Source organism: Protopterus annectens, chromosome 7.part0 (assembly GCF_019279795.1).
Source record: "Protopterus annectens isolate FY-2018-M chromosome 7.part0, PAN1.0, whole genome shotgun sequence".
NCBI classification, from domain to species: Eukaryota; Metazoa; Chordata; order Ceratodontiformes; family Protopteridae; genus Protopterus; species Protopterus annectens.
This window is the reverse complement of record NC_056739.1, coordinates 726,563,015-726,586,768: the sequence shown is the minus strand read 5'-3', so window position 1 is coordinate 726,586,768 and position 23,754 is coordinate 726,563,015. Positions and strand designations below refer to the sequence as shown.

The 23,754-nt window shown below is 38.0% G+C and overlaps 1 protein-coding gene across 2 annotated transcripts in view; it reads right to left on the bottom strand.

Annotated features, from left to right (window-relative positions):
• Positions 1-23,754, bottom strand: part of LOC122806652 (immunoglobulin superfamily DCC subclass member 4-like) — a 2,205,210-nt gene that overhangs the window by 481,429 nt on the left and 1,700,027 nt on the right. For both annotated transcript variants that reach the window (XM_044077249.1, XM_044077250.1), the window contains exon 6: positions 5,483-5,638. In XM_044077249.1, coding sequence (XP_043933184.1) covers positions 5,483-5,638 — 156 coding nt within the window. The remainder of the gene's footprint in view (positions 1-5,482; positions 5,639-23,754) is intronic.

Here is a 23,754-nt window from a genome sequence, read left to right as displayed (position 1 = left end):
GGGGGTGGGTTATGGGCAACATCAGATAGAAAGGAAGTTGGGTTTTATGTGAGGCCTGTGTTGGGTAGTGAGTGTAGGCCCTTTGGCGGCATATCACTCATGGTTTTATCCAACATACATTGTTCACACATCTAATTGACATAGCACTGTCTGTCATACTACAGCCATGTTACATGGGCTGATGCACAGCAGATAACATTACAGTGTCTATACAGCAGCAGTTAGTTTTATAAGTTCAATACAGTTCCTTCTATGCACACCTCTCAATCTTATAGCAAAAGAAGTCTGGACAAAGCCTAAAAAATGGAGACCAGGACCCAAAAACAGGGACAACTTTTTAAATATTGCTCAAGCAAACCTAGAAATTTGCTAGAACAGGAATTGTATTAGCATGCATTTTCTGATGGATATGAAGTCTGAAACTAAAACATATGTCACTATTTAGAGACTTCAGTCCTCAGTGATTTGCTAGAAAAACACAAATTTTAAGAGAAACAGACCAAAAATATGAGGCAAAAGTCTGGACAGTTGAGCGGTAGGATTCTGTGCCAGTGGCACAGCATTGTGCCATAATACATACTGTGTTGTACTGCTGTTGCCAATGTGTACACTTGTCTCTCTGCATCTCTCTTGCAGGGGAATCACAGGCATTTACCCAACAAATTAGCCATAACATCTGCCAGCAAACAGTCTCTCGCCAACCCTGTATTATCCACACTGTCACAAATATCCAGGCAATAGCAACAGCGCACCAGCCTTAACTTACTACCATATTTTCCTAATTTTGCACCTGAGCAGACTTTTCTGAGATGCCAAAGTAGCTTATGCATTTCTTAGGTATGGGAACTTTACATAGAAATCTGAGTAGCCATATGTGACACCAATAATATTAATGCCATGTTTTCCCCTAGATTTATTTTTCTCTGTCACTTTCCTATATTTTAATATTTTCTTTCATATTTCTTGTTTTATTTTCTATCTGTGTTAACATTTTCTTCAGCATCTGCCACAACTGCACAAGTGGTGTTGCATAAATCCCCACTCTATCAGGGCTATCCTTTACTGCCAGCATTCCAGTTGCCTTCAGGCCTGCCTTCCCATCATGCAGCTTGCTAGTACTGCCTGAAGGTAAATATTTGGAATATCAGGACCCACTAGATTAAGTCCTGAAATATGGAGACTGAATGGCCAAAAGAATGGACTCTAAGATGACATTTCTCAGAATCGACCCTTTTGTATAGCGTATGGTACGGTGATCTTGGAGTGGATATACATAACTTACTCCGCTGAAAAAAGATGTTTAAAGGAGAAGAGTAATTTTCCAGATTCATTCCTCTCTTGTGTTTTATGAGTTTTTTTCAGCTTGTTGGCACTTGGCATTTTGAGTGCCAATATTTCAACAGGGAGCCTTGCCTGAGGCTTCTGGTGGTCACTCACCAGACAGTCCCTCTGGTGGCATTGCCAGGGAGTCATAGTTTGTTACATGGTGGGAGTTGGTACAGATATTTATTCATTTGGTGGACCAGTGAATGGAAGCCTGCAAAAAACACCTGGAAAGGGGCCTTGTGCAGCTTTAGGATTCACATTACTGCCTAGCTGTGTTTTCATCACCTCAGGTGTGAACTAGTACAGAGGGCAGTCACAGTGATGACTGACCTCTCCCTGTGTCTAACTTAGGCACAGAGGAAACAAGAGTGGGATATATACTCTATCCCTATCCTGATATTTCTAATCAGTTTTTGTCACACCTGTTTTGTGCACTATTCTTCCTATAATCACCATCTTCCCTGATTGTATGTCTGCAAGGTCATTGTCAAATCCCCCATATGTCATCACCTCTCCTCTAAGGTTATGGTCTTTAGAGCGAGTAACCCATGTACCATTTGGCTTACGGATATGCAGCATTTCCAATAAAGCAGGGTCAAAACTTGCCTTATATGCAAGGCAGAGACTTCCTCAGAGTAGTCTGTATGAAACAGATTAAAGTGGCAGTGATTTCAGATGACCCACACAGGACAGATGCTGAAGACCTTGAATTTTCCTTGTGAGGAACATTTGTGGTCTTTCCAATTGCTGTAGGTGCTTGGAAAGGTACATAACAAAAGGAGTGCTGTACTCAAGAGTACAGGGAGGTTATAACTTTGTTATGGAAGCAACCCCCTTACATATGAAATGAGCAATATAGAATGCCCTTCTTACAACTGTGGAGACCTGGTAGTCAAGGGTAAGTTGCTGTCAACCTCTGTGCCCAGGTCTCTCACCACTGAGTGCGTACTTAAGGTGTTGTGATTGATGTTGTAGTTAACAGGAACATTGCTTTTACCAAAAGGAATGACAACACATTTTTTGCATTGAATTTAAGGCCACGACTTTGGCACCAATCATTTGTTTGTATAAGACCCTCTTGTAGGATGTTGACATCATTTGGAGATTCTCTGACTGCTCCCAATTTGTAGTCATCAGCAAACCTTGTCAGCAACAGACCTTTAGTTTTTGCTTGTACTTTGGAGAAATAGATTTCAAACAGTAGCAGTGTCAGGCCTGATCCATGTGGAACACCACTGGTTACAGGTCTGCTGTTGGAGGTGGATTCCCCTATTTTAACTATATGAGCTCTGTCAGTGAGCCAGTTAATGACTCATCTAATGATATAAGGGTTGATTCCTAGTTGGGTGAGTTTATCAATGATGCCTTAGTGGGGGATAGTGTCAAATGCCTTGGCTAAGTCCAGGTAGGCTATATGCACAGATTTCCCCTTGTCCAGGGCCTTGCTGACTGTCTCAAAGAAGTCCACCAGGTTTAACAGGCATGATCTCCCTTTGACAAATCCATACTGAGTAGGTCAAGTGTTTGGGGATTACCTACATCTTTCTCGATAGGGTCCATGAAACTTCACTCCATGGCCTTCCAGATAAGGCTAGTCAGGTTAATAGGCATATAGTTCCTTGGAACAGAGGAAGCACCACCTTTGTGGAAAGGAATAATGGTGGCTGTTTTCCATTCAGCTGTTACGAAACTGGTGCTTAGACTATGATTGAAAAGAGCACCTGATGGTGTTGCTAATTTATGTTCGAGCACATGTAGGACACAGCCTGGGATGTTATCCGGTCCCATAAATGCTGGTTTTGGGCCTTAGAGAGGACATTTAAGACCCGCTCTTTAGAGATACAGAGTAGGTGACAGGTGGTAAGGATGTCATGGGGTATGTGTGGCAGTGACAGGGGAGTAAAGTTTTCACAGAACCTGTCAGCCAACAGGTTAGCTATGTCCGCAGGCTCAGTATATGTGGTATCAGGAACTACCAGTTTGGCACAGATCTGGGCCTTTCCTTTTAGGTTACAGCTGTAACTATAGAATACCTTGTAGTTGTCCTTTGTTGAGGAAGCTAATTTGGACTTGTAGTTTGCCTTGGAGGACTTTACAAGAAGTCTTATTTGCTTGCTTAAGCTGATGAGGGAGTGTTTCCAGTTTAGGAGGGCTTGCCCCCTCTTACTCTTAGACAGCAATTTCTTCCTCTTATTGTAAAGCCTGTTAATGGCAGTTGTCCACCAGGCAGGTTTCTCCTGTGAGTGTAACACTTCTTCATGTTTTTTTTTTTTCTAATTAGTAGCAGCTTAGCCTGTGATATACCAGCTATTTACCTGCTAATTACCTTTAGGTCATACTGCACAATTCAGCATCTCCAAGGTAGCTTTAGTGTGATTAAGGTAAGAATGTTTCTGCATCACTGTCATTATCTGGTGCATTTGAGTTGAAAACAGGCATATGGGGTTAGCAAAATCTGTTTCTCTGTTAAAAGACGGCACAGTTGATGTTTAATGCAATTGATATTCATAAAGAATTTTTGAAATGCCATGAACAAATAAATGCAAAGTTTAAAGCTATAGACTGGACTTAAAAAAGAAAAATAATAGGCTATCATTATTTGCCAGATGTGGTCAGTGTTCAATCAGCTACACAAAGTACCAGTGATTTACACTAAAATCGTATCTAGTACTCCAGACACAGAAATATTCCACATATTAAATCACACGCTGGAATGATAGAAAATCTAGCTTTTAATTTTAATCATTTTGATTCACTGAGTCAAATATATTCAGCAAAATGACAGTCTGAAATACCATAAAAAACAACAAAACCGAAAAGGAAACATTGCAGTGTCTAGCCAAAGGCAGACCACATTACAAGTGACATCAGAGTCATTCTTAGAGCTCTAAATGACTTGCTGCTCTTTCATTTCTTCTGTTGCAATTGTCAATTCCATAATCTATACAACTAAAATATAGGAATTAAAAACTAAGATGAACATGATTATAAATCTTATATTTTTATTCATTGTGGTTTACTTGTCTTCATAGTCAAATTTGTTTTACTATATATCTTTCCTTGTTACACTAAGTGAAATAGTTCTTATTGAGGGGCAACTCCACTACAACCTCATGCAGGGGGACACCACTGACAATACCTACTTGTATATACTCAGAGGTCATTGCCTCCTTGAACACACGCAGACACACCTTCATTTTCTCAATGTAGATGTTGACTTTCCCATACAAAACATCACTAAACTGGAATTCAGCACATGATGTTCTCAAAATGTGACAAGTTGGTATGACCTACTCTACTCATCTAGCTTTCTAATGAAAGTCCAGAAGGTTTGTGTTCACCACTCAAAACAATTACTAGAAATCCTCAAAAATACTTGAGCAAGAGTCATGCTTGATATTAAGAAATCACACACACAAGCATTTTTATTTTTGTATTTTTCCTGTTCATGCAGCCTCCCTCTCACGTGTGTAGCTGTTTTCCCTTACACCACCTGCTACTTATGTACACCATCATCAAGATCTCACTATGTTGGGGAAAAATGGAGATCCAAAAGACGGCACTGTCTCACCTTTCTGTGAAACATCCTTCAATTGTGCACCACTGAACAGCAATAAAAGAGGTAATCATTAGCATTATGATGTTAAGACTGGCACCTTAACTATGTCCGTCTCCCACAGCCTGTTTATTAAATGATGTAAACTGAAACAAATCCATCTAAGAAGTGAGGTATGAAGGTAGCAAGTACTGACTTCTGCTCTTTCCGGTATCAACTTCTGTTCTTTTCCCATTTTTCAGTACATGATAACGAACTAGAACATTAGCAGGTTAGTCTAACAGGCAAACACTGCCCCACACAGCAATATGGAGTAGTGATGTATTACAACTAACTTTTTTAGAAGATGCACTTGGCAAATTTTCTTGTTGAACACTTTTTGTACTGAAACACTTACAAGTGAAACCCCAAGTTATTTCAGAAAACAACTTTCCATTTTCATATAATATCAATGCAGATGCAATGACTTACCAACTGTTGGTTTTATTACTTTAGATAAGTGTTTAGGTATTCCTTTAGGAGTGCTTCTTTGCTTACAGAATACATCCAGCAATTAGAAAATTCTTTAAGTACATACTTGAATGATGTTTTCATTCTTACCCAAAACCTTTAGTTCAGCTGCAGCTGTAACAAACTGACGCATCCTTGGTTTATTGGCACGGCAGACATACACCCCAGAGTGCTGGGGCTGGGTTTGGGGGATCATAAGATTTGTCCTTCCAATGACAATGGTATCTGTTGAAATTGGTCTGCCATCTAAATGAAACAAAGACAACTCACTGTGAGGTGTTCTGCTTTGAATATAAAACAGATGCCATTTGACTCGAGAACAACAATACCAGATACAAAGCATCCATTCATAGTTATTAGGATTTCATCAAAGCCAAATGTACATTGGCAGTAATAACTCATCCGTCTAAGATTACAGTCTAAAATATACAGAGGCACATATTACTCACGTGCACTTTTAGAAAAATGTCATATACAGCATGCATGTCATTAAAATGTTTCCACTGCTGCTGTGAAGAATAGTCAACATATTTTCTAATTGTAAAACTTGTCTGAAGATGTGTTTTATGATCAATAAACACAAACATTTCTGCAGCTTAAATTTTGACAACTTACTTGACAAACTAAATCCAGTCAAAGTAACATTATCTATCTATCTATCTATCTATCTATCTATCTATCTATCTATCTATCTATCTATCTATCTATCTACCTCTCTATCCATCTACCTAATGTCAGATTATAATAGAAGCAATTCTAGTGAGCACTTCAGACTCATGGCTCCAATGATATATTGCTACTAGAGATCATATACCTAAACATGAAATTTAATTTCAGCTAGTGGGCAAAATGTACATTTAATACACTCTTGGATAATGAACATTCTCCAAAACTGTATTAATGTACAGGTAAACACCCAGTAAAAAAAAAAAGAAAGTCTATCACTTCACAGCAGCATTAACAAAGCATCATGAAGCATGACAAAAAAAGCAAACATTCACCATCTCTTTATGCTCTCTAAACAAGGCACATGACTGTTCAGAGAGCATAAATGAGAAAGTAAATAAAACAGAAAAGGAAAGTCAAGTATCAAAAGTAACTGCAACAGCAGTTACAACAATTTCTCTTGTCACTTCCCTAAGCCAAATTAATCGAGCAAGAAAAAAAAATAATGTAATTACAAGTGTGTGGGTGTGGGTGTGAAAGACAGAGAGAGAGATTGTGTGTATATCTTAACTTCTTACCTGGATTTTTTGATTGAATATAAAAAAAGTTATGTACTCACCATAACGTTCCATCTGAGTTGTTGTTCTTCATTTGTCTTCAATCAGTGGAACACGGATTTGGGACAGATCCGACTCGGCCGTATTTCTCCAGCATCAGATCAGAGCTCCAAACTCCTCCCCTACCCATAATGCCCCTGTCTTTTCTCCTCAGATCAAGTTTGCTGCCCGCCATAGCAACCCAACCTGACACAATGCCTTAACCTTTAGGACAATAACCCAGATATTATCATAATGAATGACCATTTATGCCAATGAAAGGGCCATGTCTTTTTCAGGCAAACCACCACACAGCCCATATAAGGCAGGAGGAAAGGGAGGGAGGGATGGTTTAAGACAAATGAAGAACAACAACTCAGATGGAATGTTATGGTGAGTACACAGCTTCTTTATCTGAAGTTGTCTTCATTTGCTCTGCAACCTGTAGGATAGAGTCTCCAGCTACCAAACACCCGGAAAGTCATCATGGAAGGATATTCCATAACATGGCAGAGCCAAAAGATGTCCTACTTCTGGAGAGAAGATCCAACATGTAATGGGAGATGAAAGCATGTGAGGATGCCCAGCCACTGAGCAAATGTAATCCAAGGAAACTCTGAACCAAAAGACAACTGACGTAGCCATAGACATAGCAGAATGCACCTTCACTTGACCTGGCGGAGACAATCCTTTGGTTGAATGTGCCAAAAGTATACACTGAGAAATCCAATGAGCAATGGTGACTTTTGATACAGATTTCCCTAAAAAGGGCGTAGAATAGGAAATGAAAAGCTGATCAGACATGCAGAAGGCCTTTGTTCTGTGTAAGTAAAAATGTAACTGTCTATGAACATCCAGCAGGTGCAATTTATACTCTCCCTTATTCGGAAAATTCAAAAAGAAGACAGGGATGTTGATAACCTGGGTTGATGTTTGATTCTGAGGCCACATTAGAAAGAAAGGAAGGATTAGTGCACAAAGATACCCTGTCTTTATGGAAGATCATGTGTTGAGACATAATCAACAGGGCCTGAAGCCCAGACACTCTTTTAGCTGAAGTAATAACAGTCAGGAAGGCTGTCTTCCAAGACAGGAACTGCAGATCCACTGAAGCAGCAGGTTCAAAGGGGGAAAGAAACCATGGCTTGAAGGACCAAAGTAAGGTCCCAAGGAGGCATAGAGTTTTTTATTGGTGGCCTAAGAAGAAAGGTACCTTTCAGAAAAGCTTTACAAAGCTTAGAAAAGGCTAGCAAAGTTGAATTATCCCCTATGTGGAAATTAGAAATAGCCGCCAGCTAAACTTTAATGCTACAGAAGCTGGCACCCTGTTGAAAAATGCCTGGCAGAAACTCTAAGATAACAGGAACCAGAGCAGTGAAGGGATCCAAATCCTGTTGAGTTGCCCAAATTGAGAAATGATTCCACTTACTCGAATAAACCTTCCTCATGGAAGATCTATGAGCTGCTACCAAAATCTTCTTAACCAGAGAAAATAGCCCAGAAGTCCTATCTATCATAGGAACTGGAACACCCAAGCAGTGAGCTTCAGATTGGCCAGATCTGGATGTGGAATCCCTGAGGGATGTGAAACCAGATCCAATGTCCAGGGAGGACACACTACATGAGACCACAGAAAAGGGAACCACACTTGGCGAGGCCAGATGGGGGCAAAGAGGATGACTAAGCTCCCCAGCTGTTTTGCTTTCTTAATGATTTTTGGATAAGGAAATCCTTGGCTTGGCAGAGTCGACACCTGTAGGGGACAGAAAGGAGTCAATCATCCAGACAGGTGGAAGACCTAGAAACCCTGCAGCTGCAGGTGAGCTCCTACCACTTCCATCACCTTGGTGAACATCCTGGGGGCTGTGGTGAGACCAAAGGGTAGCACTCTGAATTGGTAATGATTGGTCCCCAGCCGGAAACGGAGAAACCTCCAAGAGTGTCTGTCCATTTTGAAGTCATAGTACTCGACTTCAAGGTCTACTGAGCACATCCAGTAGTTCTCCTGCAGGAAGGGCAGAATAGATTGGAGTGTGACCATGCAGAATTTCATCTTGGCAACTGATAGATTCGGGATAGAGAGATCCAGAATTGGCCTCAGTTTCCCATTTTCTTTGGCACTAAAAAGAACCTGGAATAGATGCCTAATCCAGACTGGTGTGGGGGACAGGATGGATGACTTATTTTTCTAGCAGCTTGGAAATTTCCTGTGCTGCTGCCTCCCTTTGCATAGGTGGAACATGTGGGAGGTGTTTGGGCAGAATTGGCCTTTCAAGGAAGGAGACTGAATATACTCTGGATATAATTCGGAATACATACTGATCATCTGCAATAGACTCCCAGGCTGTTCGGTGTAGCAAGAGTCAACTCCTGAGTGCTACCAGAGACGAACACCCAGGCAACCATTCAAGGCTGCTGCACCTGTCAGAGAATGAATCCCAAGACCCTTGGTTCCTTGAGCTTCCTCTGCCATGAGGGCAGCATCTGTTGAATCTCCCTCTGCCTTTGGGGGAAGACAAGTCCCAAGCATCCTGGAAATATCAAACCAAGAAAGTAGGCACTGGAGGCAGTCAAAAGCATGAAAACAACTGACTGATGCAAAAAGATTTAATAAGTGCTTTTCGTTTGCTTCCTTTAGCAAACTTCTTCAGAATGAATAGTTTAAAAACTTTGAGCCTCTTTACACACATTTAAATAATCACTATAATTACAACGATTATAATCAATCTTGGAAATATCCCTGAGACTTCCAGAACCACATCTTCTTTGCCCCATGATGATTCCTGGAGAAGGATCATAGAGAGGTTGAGAAGTGGATTCCGATGGCAGAGTCTTCCCATCCTTCTCACTCTGGACCAAAGTGTTGCATACCATCTTTCCAAAGAGGGTGGAACCATCATATGGGGCATTTGTAAATGCCTTGAAGGGCTGAGAGAAGGTACAAAATCGGAGCCAGACATGATGCCTGATGGCAAGGCCTACTCCTACAGCTCTGGTGGAGCCCTCAATAGCATGAGAGAGAAGCCGCAGAGAGTATTGGCAATGGAGTTGAGGGTGGCCATTCAAGAGGAGAAAACCTTTGTATCCTTTGCCAACATGGACCCTGGGGTAGACTCTGCAACCTCCTTCACTAGGTCCCGCTGAACGCTGATAACATGTGCCATGTAGTACAGCGCACATACAGAGAATGTTGCTGAAGCATAGGCCCACTTCCCAAAATGGTTCAAGGTCCTAAACTCTCATTCCAGAGGATGGACCGTGGAGCTCTCCTGTGTGAGCTCCTTCTTGATGGCCACCGCCACCACGATGGCATCAACAGAGGGTCCCTTTGTCCAGTGTGGTTTTCCAGAAGGGGTGCTGAGGACCTCATCAGGGCATTTGGAGATTGACTCCACCATGTCGGGCTCATTCCATGCCTAAGATGTCACAAGATCCACCAGGGGATCTGTGGGAGGGGACACCCAGGAAGTAGAGGGTCCTGTACTAAATGCCTCCAGGAACACCCACTCATTAGGGTTGAGTTTCTGGACAGATCACCCCCTATGCTGCCCCAGCGTCTCCATGATGTCTCCAAATAAGACAGCCTCTAGGAGTAATTGGAGGGAACCCTCCCCTTCCTCCAAGTCAGTGTCCTCCATGTGAGACTCCAGTGGGGAGTTTAAGTGCCTCCTTTTACATGTGCATTTTTGAGGAAACTCCTCAGGGGAGGCTCAAAAACATCCTGCTGTTCCCATGTGGGAGCTCCCTGGGTCAGAGAAGCAGCAGGCTGTGCCTGAGGTGGTAGGATGGTGGAATCCAGACCAGAAACCAAGGGAGACAAGACAGATTCCAAGGACAAGATTGTCAAGGATCTCGATGGGATTGCGAGAACCCTTTTCACCACATCAAAGGCAGGAGAACAAACCCCTTGAGCCAGGACTACAATCGGGTCCATAATCCTCTGGATCAATGGGGGAGCTGGAGCCAAACCTCCAGGTGCCGAGATTTCGATCAGAAGGCTCAGCTCCAAAAAACATGGAGCCGAAACCACCCTCTCGGATCCGGCTCTGAGCTCATCAGAGCTGACCCACTCAAGGCAATGGTTGTTGTTGAAGTACCAGGTACCATGGGTACCGACCCCTTGGTGCCAAGGGTCCTCGGACCTAAGGACTCAAAAACCAGGGAGTGGATCAGAGAAGGCATGATCAGAATGAAGGCAGACTGCATGCCCCCCTGCTCCAGAGGAGAGGGGTAAGGCAAGACTCCCATTTGTATCTAAGTGCAGATGAACCTCCGCATCATCCTGCCCACCTCAGCTTCAGAAAGGCTAATGGTGGATCTGGAGGAGGAGGAGGCCTCCGACACCAGCCTAGAGAGGCGATGAGGTGATGCCAATACCAGGGAATGGCTCTGAGGCACCTCCGGCTCCAGGGAGAAACAAGGAGAATGGAGTCAGGGAGAACCAGTGCTAGGAGCCAATTGGGACTTAGTTGGTGGCTCAACTGAAGAAGACCAGTCGGGGGACCGCTTCCTCAATCTGCCACAGTGCTTACACTTCTCTCCATCCCCTGTCCTCTTAGCAGGAGGTTTAGTCTCAGAGGCCGGGGCAGAGACCGAGGTAGAAGCAGAAGGGGTGGCCTGGGTCTTCTTAGTAGCTGGAGGGAGAAGGCACTTGAGAATAAGCTTATTCTTCCTGTCGATCAATGCGTGGGGGATTTAACAGGAGGAATCAAGATGAGCAACCTCTAAGCAAACAACACACAGAATGTGGCCATCCACCAGTGAAAGTTTATGGCCACACTCTGTGCACTTAAGAAACTCCAGTTTGGGTGTCTCTGACATAATCAGTGACAGAGAAAAACCCAAACAGAAACACACATGCACACACACACTTAGAGCTACAGAGAGAGCGAGAGTAAGAAGAGAGTTTTCTTCTTTTTTCTTTTTTATAAACCGACGCCTAAACGCGAAAGGTAGGGGAAGGTAAAGATAGAAAGGGAGTTTTAAATAGAGAAAAAAGAATAGGATTTTAGATTTTAAACACACTTACCCAAAAAGAAGCTTGGATCAGTGGACCACAATGTTACCAATGAGTGCAGCAAATGAGATCTGAGGGCAAGAAGGAGAGAGGGGCATTATGGGTAGGGGAGGAGCTTGCAGCTCAAATCCGATGTTGGAGAAATGTGGCTGAGTCGGATAAAGAGCAAATGAGGACAACTTCAGACTTTTCATTTATTGGCAAAATAATTTTCTTCAAAATAAGGAACAGCTGGGAGGCATGGGGTGGGGGCTGCAATGCCTTGCACTGTAAGCTTTTTTTTTTTTTTTACTTTGATCACAATTAGCCATCTGAGAGGTAATCAGTCAAGATAGTGTCTGAACTGAGGTGTGTGTGGGTGTGTCTGTATGTATACACGTCTGCCTAAAAACTGAATACTTGTTTGTGTCCATGTGTGTAAAGGGGGGGTTGTAATGCTTTGCAGCCAAAAAACAGAAATGACCTGAAACAAAAGAAGAGTGTACAGTCAAAATACTATGTTCAGTTAATGTGCGCGTGTGTGTGTGTGTCTGTGTGCGTGTGCGTGTGTGTGTGTGTGTGTGTGTGTGTGTGTGTGTGTGTGTGTCTGGCATAGTACCTATGCTGACATTAAGAACTTGCATAATGGGGGGGGGGTGGAGCCTAAATGGCTAACTGAAAGCAGCAGTATTTTAGAGCTCCTTATAATTAGTTAAATAAGACAGGAAAAAAATATTCTTTTTTTTTCTTCAAAGTATACAATCTTATAGATAATGGACTAATTTACATAATTAGAAATGTTGGTGAAGTATTACAAATAATTTCCTGTCAAAAAGCTTGGAGATATATTCACTTGTTAAAATGAGCAACGCAAGGAATTCTCACCAGGATGCTGCCTTAAAGAAGGAACTACAACAGATGGCATCTACCCTGCAGGAGTTGTTTTTGAAGATTGATGATTTTAAAGAGAACCTAGAAAATCTTAAAACAAGCAGTCAAAAACAGGCTGACACCCTCAAGGAAATGCTACAACACCAGACAAGGACAACAGGAATAGAGGTTTCTCTAAATGACTTAGAAAGCAGACTTAAGGAAGAGGAAACACAGAAAGAACTGCTTCTTAAACAAAACACTTGGTTGGTTAATAAAGGAGATGACTTGGAAAACAGGGAGAGGAGAAATAACATCAGGATTTTTGGATTACCTGAAAACATAGAAGGTGAGGATATTATTTCCTTTTTATCAAGCTGGATCCCTGACTTTTTAAATTTAAAAGAACTTTCCTTTGGCATTGAAAGGGCGCAAACAGCTCTTGGGAAACCTGCCACTAGCTCAAACTCTCCTCCTAGGTCAATAATTATCAAATTTCTTTCATACTAGGACATGGAACTTATTTTAAGATCTGCTTGGAGGAAGGCACCTCTAAAATATAAACAGAGCCTGATAAGATTTGATAACGACTATTCATCTAGAATAATGGAAAAAAGGAAAAAAGGGTACTTTTCCGTTAAACCCCTATCACGCATCTTGCTTTCCCCAGGGAATTGTATCAGCATCACGCTTGGTCTGTCATGGACCTTTAACTAAACTAGTTGAGTTAGGCTGCTCACTGCCCAACAAAATATGTTCTGTTTTGGTGTCCCTCTACACGGCCCCAAAAAGGAATATTTTCGCCCGAGCTATAACTCTGTTAATGGTAGCATTCTTAGCTGTCTACCTTCCCTATACAAAAAAAGTACAGATGATTCTTTAACATTTGCAACAGTAGGAAGCTGCTTCTCACAAATGTTAACAACCAGCTTGCATCAGTTAAATCACAACACACAGAGTGCTTTAGCTATGACCACAAATGTACAACTGTCATTCATTTACAAAACCATGATATCCACAGAGGCTGATAAAGCAGTACCAGTAAATGGGAAAAGTAAATAACTAAAAATGAATAATGAGAGTTATTTGATATGTTTTTATTTTCTTGAATGACAATTTTTTTCAAGGCTATGAAGATGGAGCCACGCTAACATTTTGCATCATTCTGTTGTTGGATAACCTAAATTATTATTTATGATGATTACCAATGAATACTAATGAAAAACATTAAAAGCTGGGGTACTCAGAAAGTGTGAAACTAAATGATATGCTTCACATCAGGAATAGCTAATGTGTGTTAAGGGGAATTATAGGAAAGTAGGATGAACATAATGTCTGTACCTAGGACTGAATAGTGTGAAAACAGTCACTGTCCTACAGGTAATTTTCAGGAATATCTGGCCATGGCAAAGGAGAAAGACAAAAACAGGTATCATGAAATATAGATATCAAGAGGGCATAACTGTTCTAAATGAGCTGGGGACATTCATTGAGGTGGAACGAGATGAAAAGAGGTTGAAATTCAATAGTTGTATAGAAAATTGGTCAGAGAAACAGTTACAGCAACAATATTTTTTTTATGGCCAAGCAATCCTCTGCCAGCATGACACAAGTTTACACCTCAGGAACCCATTGGCCTCATGCCCCCATGTAACACTTTCTCTCCAGAAATCGGGGGCTGCACCACACTGCTGATGCACAGCTGAGCAAATCTAGTCCATGGTTCTGAAGGATCTGCACAGCTTGCTGAGGAATAAGGCAAGACATGCCGATCTGGCACCGAAAACGCATGTAGGGGTTTAATGGAAAAGTACCGAAGAAAATGTGGCCAATGATAAAGTTTCTGAAACAAAATAACATCAAAGCACAACTTGCATATCCAGTTAAGATAAGAATACCGTATGCCAAAGAGATGAGAACTTTTACTGACTTAGAGGAAGCCTCTTCATTTATTAAAACTAATAATGTGATTACTTTACCAGAGGATATAGATTGGATGTCACCTTCTCTCAAGAGAACAAAAGAAACAAATGTCTGGACAGACGTCAAAAAGCAAAAGACTGATACTGTTACAGCCAAATCTCTCAATGCATCTACTATAACACGAATTGTTTTAACATTACTTTAAAAGACCAATTTTACTGCTTGCATTTTAAAACAAGGGTAACTAACTACTGGAATCTCTTCTATATTTTTTGAAAATAGATGACACGAAAAGTTTTCACATTACCTCAGGTATGTAAAACAGGGTACTTTTCTTTCACAGAAGGAGGGTTATATAGCACATAAAATATTTATACTGTAAATCAACATACATAGTATATGTGTATTTTCTCTTAATTTTCTCTTTTCTTTCTCTCTCCTCTCTTTTCTCATTATTTATTTTAACTGCATCTTGTCTCCCTTTCTAAATTCTCTCCTATTTACTATACTAATATAGTATGTATATATTTAATAACTCACTATCTATACATAGATAAATAATAGTCTAAAATAATCAAGTTTTAAGGTAGGCTAATTGGAACAGTGAACCTAATTAATTATTACAATATTTATTAGATTAATGATAGTCACTGTTATGCTTATTGGGATTGGGGACATGTTCGTGATTAACTCTGAAATGTTCCATTCATGTACATATGTCCTTTGAATTATTTCCTTTTAGTATTAACAAATATATATATATATATATATATATATATATATATATATATATATATATATATATCAAGGAGGGAAAATGAACTGTTGGTTAACAGAAGTGAAGCTTTCTTCACATTCCATTTGCGTTGCCATAGCAACAGTAATCAATTGCTGCAGTTTCTAAGGAGACTGTGAACCTGTGAAGTGCATTTAGCCTCATAGATAATAAATAATAAGAAAAAGTAATGTTTAGTTATTAAAATGAAAAACAACCTAAGCAAGGCAAAATAAATACATAATAGGACTATTGTAAATACTTTATGATTTTATGATTTATCCTCATAGGATTACATATTCCTGGAAACACAACTGAAATCTTCCCAAACTACATGTGCACTTAAATGTAGCTGCTTGATTAAAAAGTATTATTTAACATGCTGATTCCACAAGCTGTTTGCACTGTAAAAGTTACATGTTATATGTTACTTGAAACTGACAGTCTCTAGAGCACATGAAAAGATACATATTACTTGTTGCAACATGTTAACTTTGCGGTTACCTCACACTCTGTACAAATTCACTTGGCAACTGATAGCTATTAATTTAAAATATCAGTTTAAATATTAAATGTGCCCTTGAAATGCTATTGACACTTTGACAAAATATAATCTGAACTGTAAAATGTATGACTTGAAAGAAGTGAATTAATGCATAGATTTCAAAGACAATTTTTGACACTACAGTATAAGTAAAATGTATACTCACAAGGAAGTACTGAAATGTTTTAGTCTTACAGTTAAAATAGCTTACTGTCAACATTTTGTGATATCAGAAAGTTTGAAGAGCTAGGAAATTATTATTTGTCTTTATAATGATTATTAGACAGATCTTAGACTCTGCTTTGTTTAATGAATTGTGACACATGTTTATGAGGAAAGGTGGACTCAATTAGATGTTATTACAATAGTTATTAAATTAATGGTGGACACTGTTATGCTTAATGGGTTACAGGGCATGTTAGCGATTAACTCTGAAATGTTTTGTATGTGTAGATATATATATATATATATATATATATATATAATGTCAGTTGAATTATTTCCTATAATTTTAACAATTTTAATTGTACACTAAATTGTTATGCATACTTAATCTGTATGTAATTGGAGCTTTTCTCCTAGGGTCTCAGCTGAAAATGGGCTCCTGGCCCAGTTGGACCAACCAGGTTAACAAATGTCAATAAATAAATAAATATATAAAAGGAGGGAAACGTGTACTGTTGCTTGTGAGAAGTGAAGCTTTCTTTACATTCTATCAGCCTCATGAACTATTTCAGTTTTTTTTTTCTTTTTTAACACTCATTGGTTAGGAACCAATATATCTGCGTTGTCATGGCAACAGAAAACAACTGTGGCAGTTTCTATGGACTTTGTGAAACTGAGAAGTGCATTTAGCCTCGCAGATAAATAACAAAAAAGTAAAGTAATGTTGTTTAGCTATTAAATTGAATTACAATCTAAGGAGGGTAAATTAGATAATTTAATAGAACAACTTGTAAATACTTTATAAATTACTCACATTGGACTACACATTCCTGGAAACTCAACTGAAATGTCCCCAAATTACTTGTGAACTTAAATGAAACTGCCTGATTAATAAACATAACTTACTTTAACAACTTGAATCCATAAGCCATCTGCTCTATATATGCTACATTATATATGTCACTTGCATATGACAGTCTCTAGAGCACACGACAAAATACATATTACTTTTGCAACATGCTATATTTGCACTAACCATACATTCTAAACTAACTCAATTGGCAACTGACAAGTTATTTATTTGAAACATCAGCCTAAATATTAATTGTGCCCTTGAAATATTGTTGTCGTTTTGACAAAACAGAACCTGAATTGAAAAAGGAATGATTTGAAGAAGTGAAGTATTGTACAGATTTCAAAGACAGCTATTGACACTACAATACAAGTAGAAATGTTTACATGCAAGGAAAAATTGAAATGATTTACACTTTTAGTTAAAATAGCTTATTGTTAACTTTTTGCGTTATCAGAAAATTTAAAGAGCTAGGAAATTATTTCTAATTTGTCTTTATAATGTTTACTAAAGTGATGTTAGTCACTGACTTGTTTAATGGAGTGCGAGTCATGTACAAGACAGACTACTGAATGCTATTTCTGTTTACCTATGTTTGCTGAATTTATTTTATTAGTACTGATTTAAAACAAGGGAAAGAAAGGGAAGGGAAATCTCTGTTTTTGGACAAGGGAGGAGAGGCTTAAGAGTATGCTAACTGCCTCGAGAACTCACTAAGATGCTCTAAACACGATTTGATTAATAATTACCTAAGGTAAGTCTTGATTACCATATGGGTACCTACACATTCATTCTAGACCTGATGTGATTACCCATTCTGGAAGCAGGAGGTGCCCTATTCAGGGTGACCATAATTCATTCTTAGACTCTGTTTGTAAATCTATAAATATGTAAAAGCACTGCACACTAGAATGTAGGGCGCCTCTACTCAGAGTCAGGATACCACTGATAAGCCATGTCTTTTCATAAGTGTAAGTTGAAGTTGGTGAGCTGAAGAGTGGGAAAGTAAAGGAAGACAGTACACGTACAGTAAATTCATATTTCATTGGTAATCACTCATTACCTCCTACAGAGTCCTTTTAGTCAAATTATTTTAGTAATAATCTATCTGTTGTTGGCTTATTTAGTGTATGTTCCTCTGTTGCATTTAATTTATCCGAAATGACATAACTGACATGTTTGAGATCTCTTAAGGGTAACTAAATATTGGATATTTTCTAAGTCAACATAATAATTGTTTACACTACTAACATTCCATCCTGATATATAAAATACTATAGAATAATAACAGAATAATATGGAATTTCATATCTCTTTTAAGAAAATTCTCCATATAATAATTTAACATATGGAGCTCAGTTGATACTGTTGGCTAAAGGTATGAGTGATAATCCAATAGATCTATCTTTATCTATTGGATTAGGAATGACTTTCATTCCATGTTTAATGGGAAATTCATATTTACTTGTATTTGATACTTTAGAATTAATGTTTTATAGAAGTACATTTTTAAATCCTGACCAGAATTTTATCCTACTTGTATTTAAAGAAGAAAAAACATTAAATTACACTCCCAAGTTTACACTCATAAAATAGCATTCAATATTATCAGAGAATATGGTATAACTACTACAATCAAAATAAAAAAAGAAGCAAAATGTTTCCTCCAACAATAACTTGAAATGGATTTAACATTCTTATCATTAAATACTAACGGCTTAAATAATTAAAATAAAAGATCAAACTTACTATAATATTTAAATCTAAATAAGGCACAAGTAGTATTTCTCCAGGAATATCATTTTAAGACCAACGATAGCTTTATTTGGAACCCTAAGGACTATACAGTCTTAGGTAAATCCTCTTATAGAACAAAGACAAAAGAAGTATCAATTCTCTGCAAGAAAAATATAATCACTCCAAAAGTTGTTTGTTTATAAATATGAAGACAAATAAGGTCTACTAGCGTTTGTTATAATTTAATAACAGAATATGGACCTTAGCTAATCTATATTGGCTCCAAGGAATTGGAGCAGGAACGGTTAAAAACACCTACATTTTATTTCCCACAATTATAAAGGAAATCTTATACATGAAGGAGACTTTAACTGTACCTTAGAAGCTACTGAAACACCAAGAAGTCTTTTCGCATAGCACTATTTCAAAATCCTTAAAAAGATGGATTGATTCACTTCATTTAATAGACACTTTTAAACTAAAAGATGATAAATCCTTATTATTTCCGCATAAAGACCATAGATTTGGAACACAAACCAGAATAGACAAATTATTTGTAGTTCAAGATTTACAAACAAAAATCCTCAACTTTTCAAGAGTTCATAGGTTCATAGATTAGTACTAGGCTAACTGCCCTTGTGAGAGCCATTTTTAAGCCTAGCTAATTATCCCTTGTGAGACTCAAACCCTGCACCTTGTGTTTTTAAGGCAAACACCTTAACCATTAGGCCACCCTCCATGCCCCTTCTCAGATCATGACTCTCTGATAATGAAGCTCCAAACAGAGTTTAAACCTTTAATTCTCTCAACTAGTATTCCATCATATATCACGAAAATTAAAGAATTCAGACCCTGGTTGTTGTCAGAACTACAATTATTTCTTGAAATTAATAATACAACAGAAATCAGTAGAGTCATTGTTTGGCACTCGTTAAAAGCATATTTATTAGCTAAGATCCTTAGCTGGTACAAAAACAAAGTTAGGGAGTAGGAATCTGAATCATTACACTTGCAAACCAGACTCTTGACAGCAAAATCTAAAAAAAAAATCACAATTGTCCAGAAGTCAAAAAAGAAATAGAGGAATTAAATAAAAAACATAATGAAATTCTAACACACAAAACTTGTCTAGTCTTGGAAAAATTAAAAATAAACTCATTAGTCACCTCCCCCAGATATCTACATAACTTATCTACAAGAATTAAAATAAAATCTAAAGAAAATAATAGCAGTAGTATATATCATGAAAAGAATGGGAAAAAACTATCAGATATAGGAGACATCCTTGAAGCATTTCGGTTCCACTATATAGAACATTTCAAAAAAGAAGATTTAGATATCAACCAAATAAACTTAGATACAAACCTTATCAATATAAAAAAAAATTCAAGAAAACTTAAAACTAGACCTACAAAAACCTATATCCTATAAAGAAATTGTTGACAAGATAAAAGAAAGTAAATCTAACAAAGCTCCAGGGATAGATGGTATAATTATGGACATTTACAAACTCTTCCCTTCAACAGCAATCTCCCTTTTTCATAAAACTTTGCTAGAAGTCCAGTCAGAAGCAAAAATACCACCTTCATGGAAATATTCTCTCATAACACCAATTCTAAAAGATAATAAACCATCAGACCTTTGCACCTCATACGGACCTATATCATTACTGACTAATGATTACAAAATATTCATGTCAATACTAGCTAACAGAATGAAAATCCCACTTTCAAAGACAATTAATAATGATCAAACTGGATTTTTATATAAGAGGCACACACATGATAATATTAAAAGGATACTTACTCTTATAGATTATGTGAATAAAGAAGACAAGAGAAACACTTGTAATCGGATTAGCCATAGAAAATGCCTTTGATTCCCTCAACTCAGAATATCTATTTAAAACTTTAGCATTATTTGAATTTCCTCCTCCCTTCATCTTATTACTAAAATATATATATTAATAACTTAGCCTACTTTAAATTAGGTCCTTTCACCTCAGAATCTATCCATATAACAAAAGGTAGTAAACAATGATGCTCCCTTTCTCCTATTTTATTTGCTTTGGCTATAGAAATACTTGCAGAAATAATATGCAATAATCCAAGAATAAAAGGAATAGAAGTCTATGATCAGTACATATCTAAAATAATGCTTTTGGCTGATGACATTTTATTAACCCTATCAAACTTCATTGAGTCATTAGGAGAGCTGGAAGAAGTAATAGAGAAATTTTATAAAATTTCAGGTCTACACTTTAATAGATCAAAATCAAAATGTATATTTTTAAATAAGAAAAAAGAACTACAAGTTACAGATAAATCCATCACAGGAAAACAAGAATTTACGCTAAATTATTTAGGAATAGTGTTATTCAAAAATATAAATGAAACAATATTAATAAATTATAAAAGCATTATTGAAACAATAAAAAATATATAGAAAAGTGGAACAAAATTATATTAACTTTTCAAGACAGATTGCAATTAATAAAAATCATCTTATTGCCAAAAATACTATATGTAGCATTAGCAATACAGTTCATTCCTGAAAGATGCATTTTTAAAGAAATACACTCATGTTTAATAAAGTTTTTATGGTATCCCAAAAAGAATAGAGTAGCTCTAACTCATCACATTAGACCCTGGAAACAAGGAGGATTGAACTTCCCAAAAATAGAAACATATATAAAAGCATCTGTGCTTAAAACTACAATAGACTGGATAAACCCAAATTATTTTGCCAACTGGAAAGAATTAACAACAGATATATTAACAAATGAATTTAATCTGTTAAAAAATTTTAATGGTAGACAAATCAAACAAACCCTGGTACATACTATGCATAAGTATACAATATAATATAACTAAACCTTCTAAAACAACACTGATTAATCATTACATCAATTTCTTTAGGAAACTTATCAGTGGAAACATAGATCTAAAACTTTGATTTGACCTTTTAACCCCATTTACCATCACTAAGAACTTTCCTCACAAAATATATAGGGTTCTTATGCTGGTTTCAATGTGTAAATAATTTAAATGTTTTAGATACACATATGACAAAAACTGCTTACAATATTCCAACTCAGGGCTGGTTAACCTTACAAAGCATTCTAATGTACACTCATGATTTATGCAGATTAATTAATAATTCCTCATTTAATGATATTCCAAATCTAATACGTTTTCTGTATGAATTTATATATAATAGTTGTGAAAAGAAAAATTACATTTCAAATCTATATAAAGAGTTAATAACATATAAAACCATTCTCAAACCATCATACTGGCAGTTCTTAACAAAAGGTCAGTCCTTGCAGTTTGTTTGTTTGTGTCTTTCGGCTTTTCCCGGCTAGGGGTCGCCACAGCGGAACTCCGGTCCGCTAATGATTGGCAGTAGATTTTTACGTGCTGGCTTGCCGGGCCTAACGCACAACCTTCAATGAAGTAACGCCCGTTCACGCATGTCGCCACACAGAAGACACTCTAACTGAGAATCGAATGGACAATGTCTAACTGTGAGGCGACAACGCTACCGCAGCACTACCACCAGTCATTGCAGTTAACAGAAGAAATTAAAACTAACACCTTACTATCAGTTAATTACACCTCTAACACACAGTACTGGAAAATATTTAACTGGAAATACTTACACAGAGCAATTTTAACACCAGATAAAAAGATCAGTACTACTATAAATGGTGTTTGCTGCAGGTGTGAATAGTCAAAGCAGACTGGATTCATATTTTTTATGAATGTAATAAAATTAAATCATAGTGGAATGGAATAAATCATTTTTTACAAGCTTTATTTAATGAATCCTTTACCTTAACTAAAGCATTAATTATACAAAATGTAAATGAAGGTCCCTACCTGAATAAGACAAATATGTATTTGTTACGGGCAATACCTGCTATATAGTACAGTTGTGTACACTTACCATAAATGTAGATGTTCGAGTGTATTCACTGTTGCAGTCATTACATTTGGGTAATCCTGCAGGGAGGTTGCCCTCAGTTGGCCTGAATTCCAAAGTCCTGGGTCCTGCATCGGCTGCTGTTGCCCCTTCCCTGACGCCAGGTCATCAGGGGTATAAAAGATTTGGCTGACGCCATTTTCTTTAGTTTTTCTTGTCCCAGATGTAAGGTGCCCCCTAAAAGGGTAGCCAAAATTTATTTATATATATATATATATATATATATATATATATATATATATATATATATATATATATATATATATACACACACATAAATACATGCACCGATATAAACTTTACCTTCATCTACAAGCAAATACACCACATAGGTTGTATAAATCAGAGAAGGAAAGATAGGTTCCATCAGAAGAAAGGGGGATGGCGGGTGGGTAACCTGGACTGCAACAGTGAATACACTCGAAGATCTACATTTATGGTAAGTGTACACAACTGTACTATGTTCTTCGTGTTTCACTGTTGCAGTCATTACATTTGGGTAGTATCCCAAAGCTATGGTTGGAAGGCTGGAGCTAAACAGCATTAGGAGCGGCCATGAGGCCCTGCAGAACTGCAGTGGCAAAGCCCGCCCTGGATTTAGAGTAGAGTGGCAGATGATAGTGCTTTGTAAAGGTGTGCACTGAACTCCAAGTAGCAGCCTCTGAAATGTCCCTGGTTGGTACTCCCCTGAGAAAGGCTGCTGAAGTGGCTGCAGCTCTGGTTGAATGTGGCCTAATACCCTTGGGCACTGGCTTGCCATGATGTAAGTAGCAGAAACAAATGCAGTGGCCTATCCACTTTGAAATAGTCTGCTTTGAAATAGCCTTTCCTTGTGATCCTGCAGCATATGCCACTAGTAATTGCTCTCTCTTTCTGAAAACTTTGGTTCTGTCCAAGTAGAATCTAAGCTGTCTGTGTATGTCCAAAGAATGAAGAATTCTCTCCCCCTTGTTCTGTGGATTTGGATAAAAGTTTGGAAGATGAATAGTTTGGTTAAGTGCCACACTGGACACCACCTTAGGCATAAATGTTGGGTTTGTCCTCAGAGAGACCTTATCTGGATATAAAATGATAAAGGGTTCCACAGCCATGAGGGCCTGTAGCTCTGAAACTCGCCTTGCAGAAGTTATTGCTAGGAGCAGAGCTGTTTTCCAAGATAAAAACTTTATATCAGCAGTAGCAGCTGGCTCAAAATGAGGCAGGGTGAGTTTTTCCAAGACATAGTTGAGGTCCCATGCAGGCATTGGTGATCT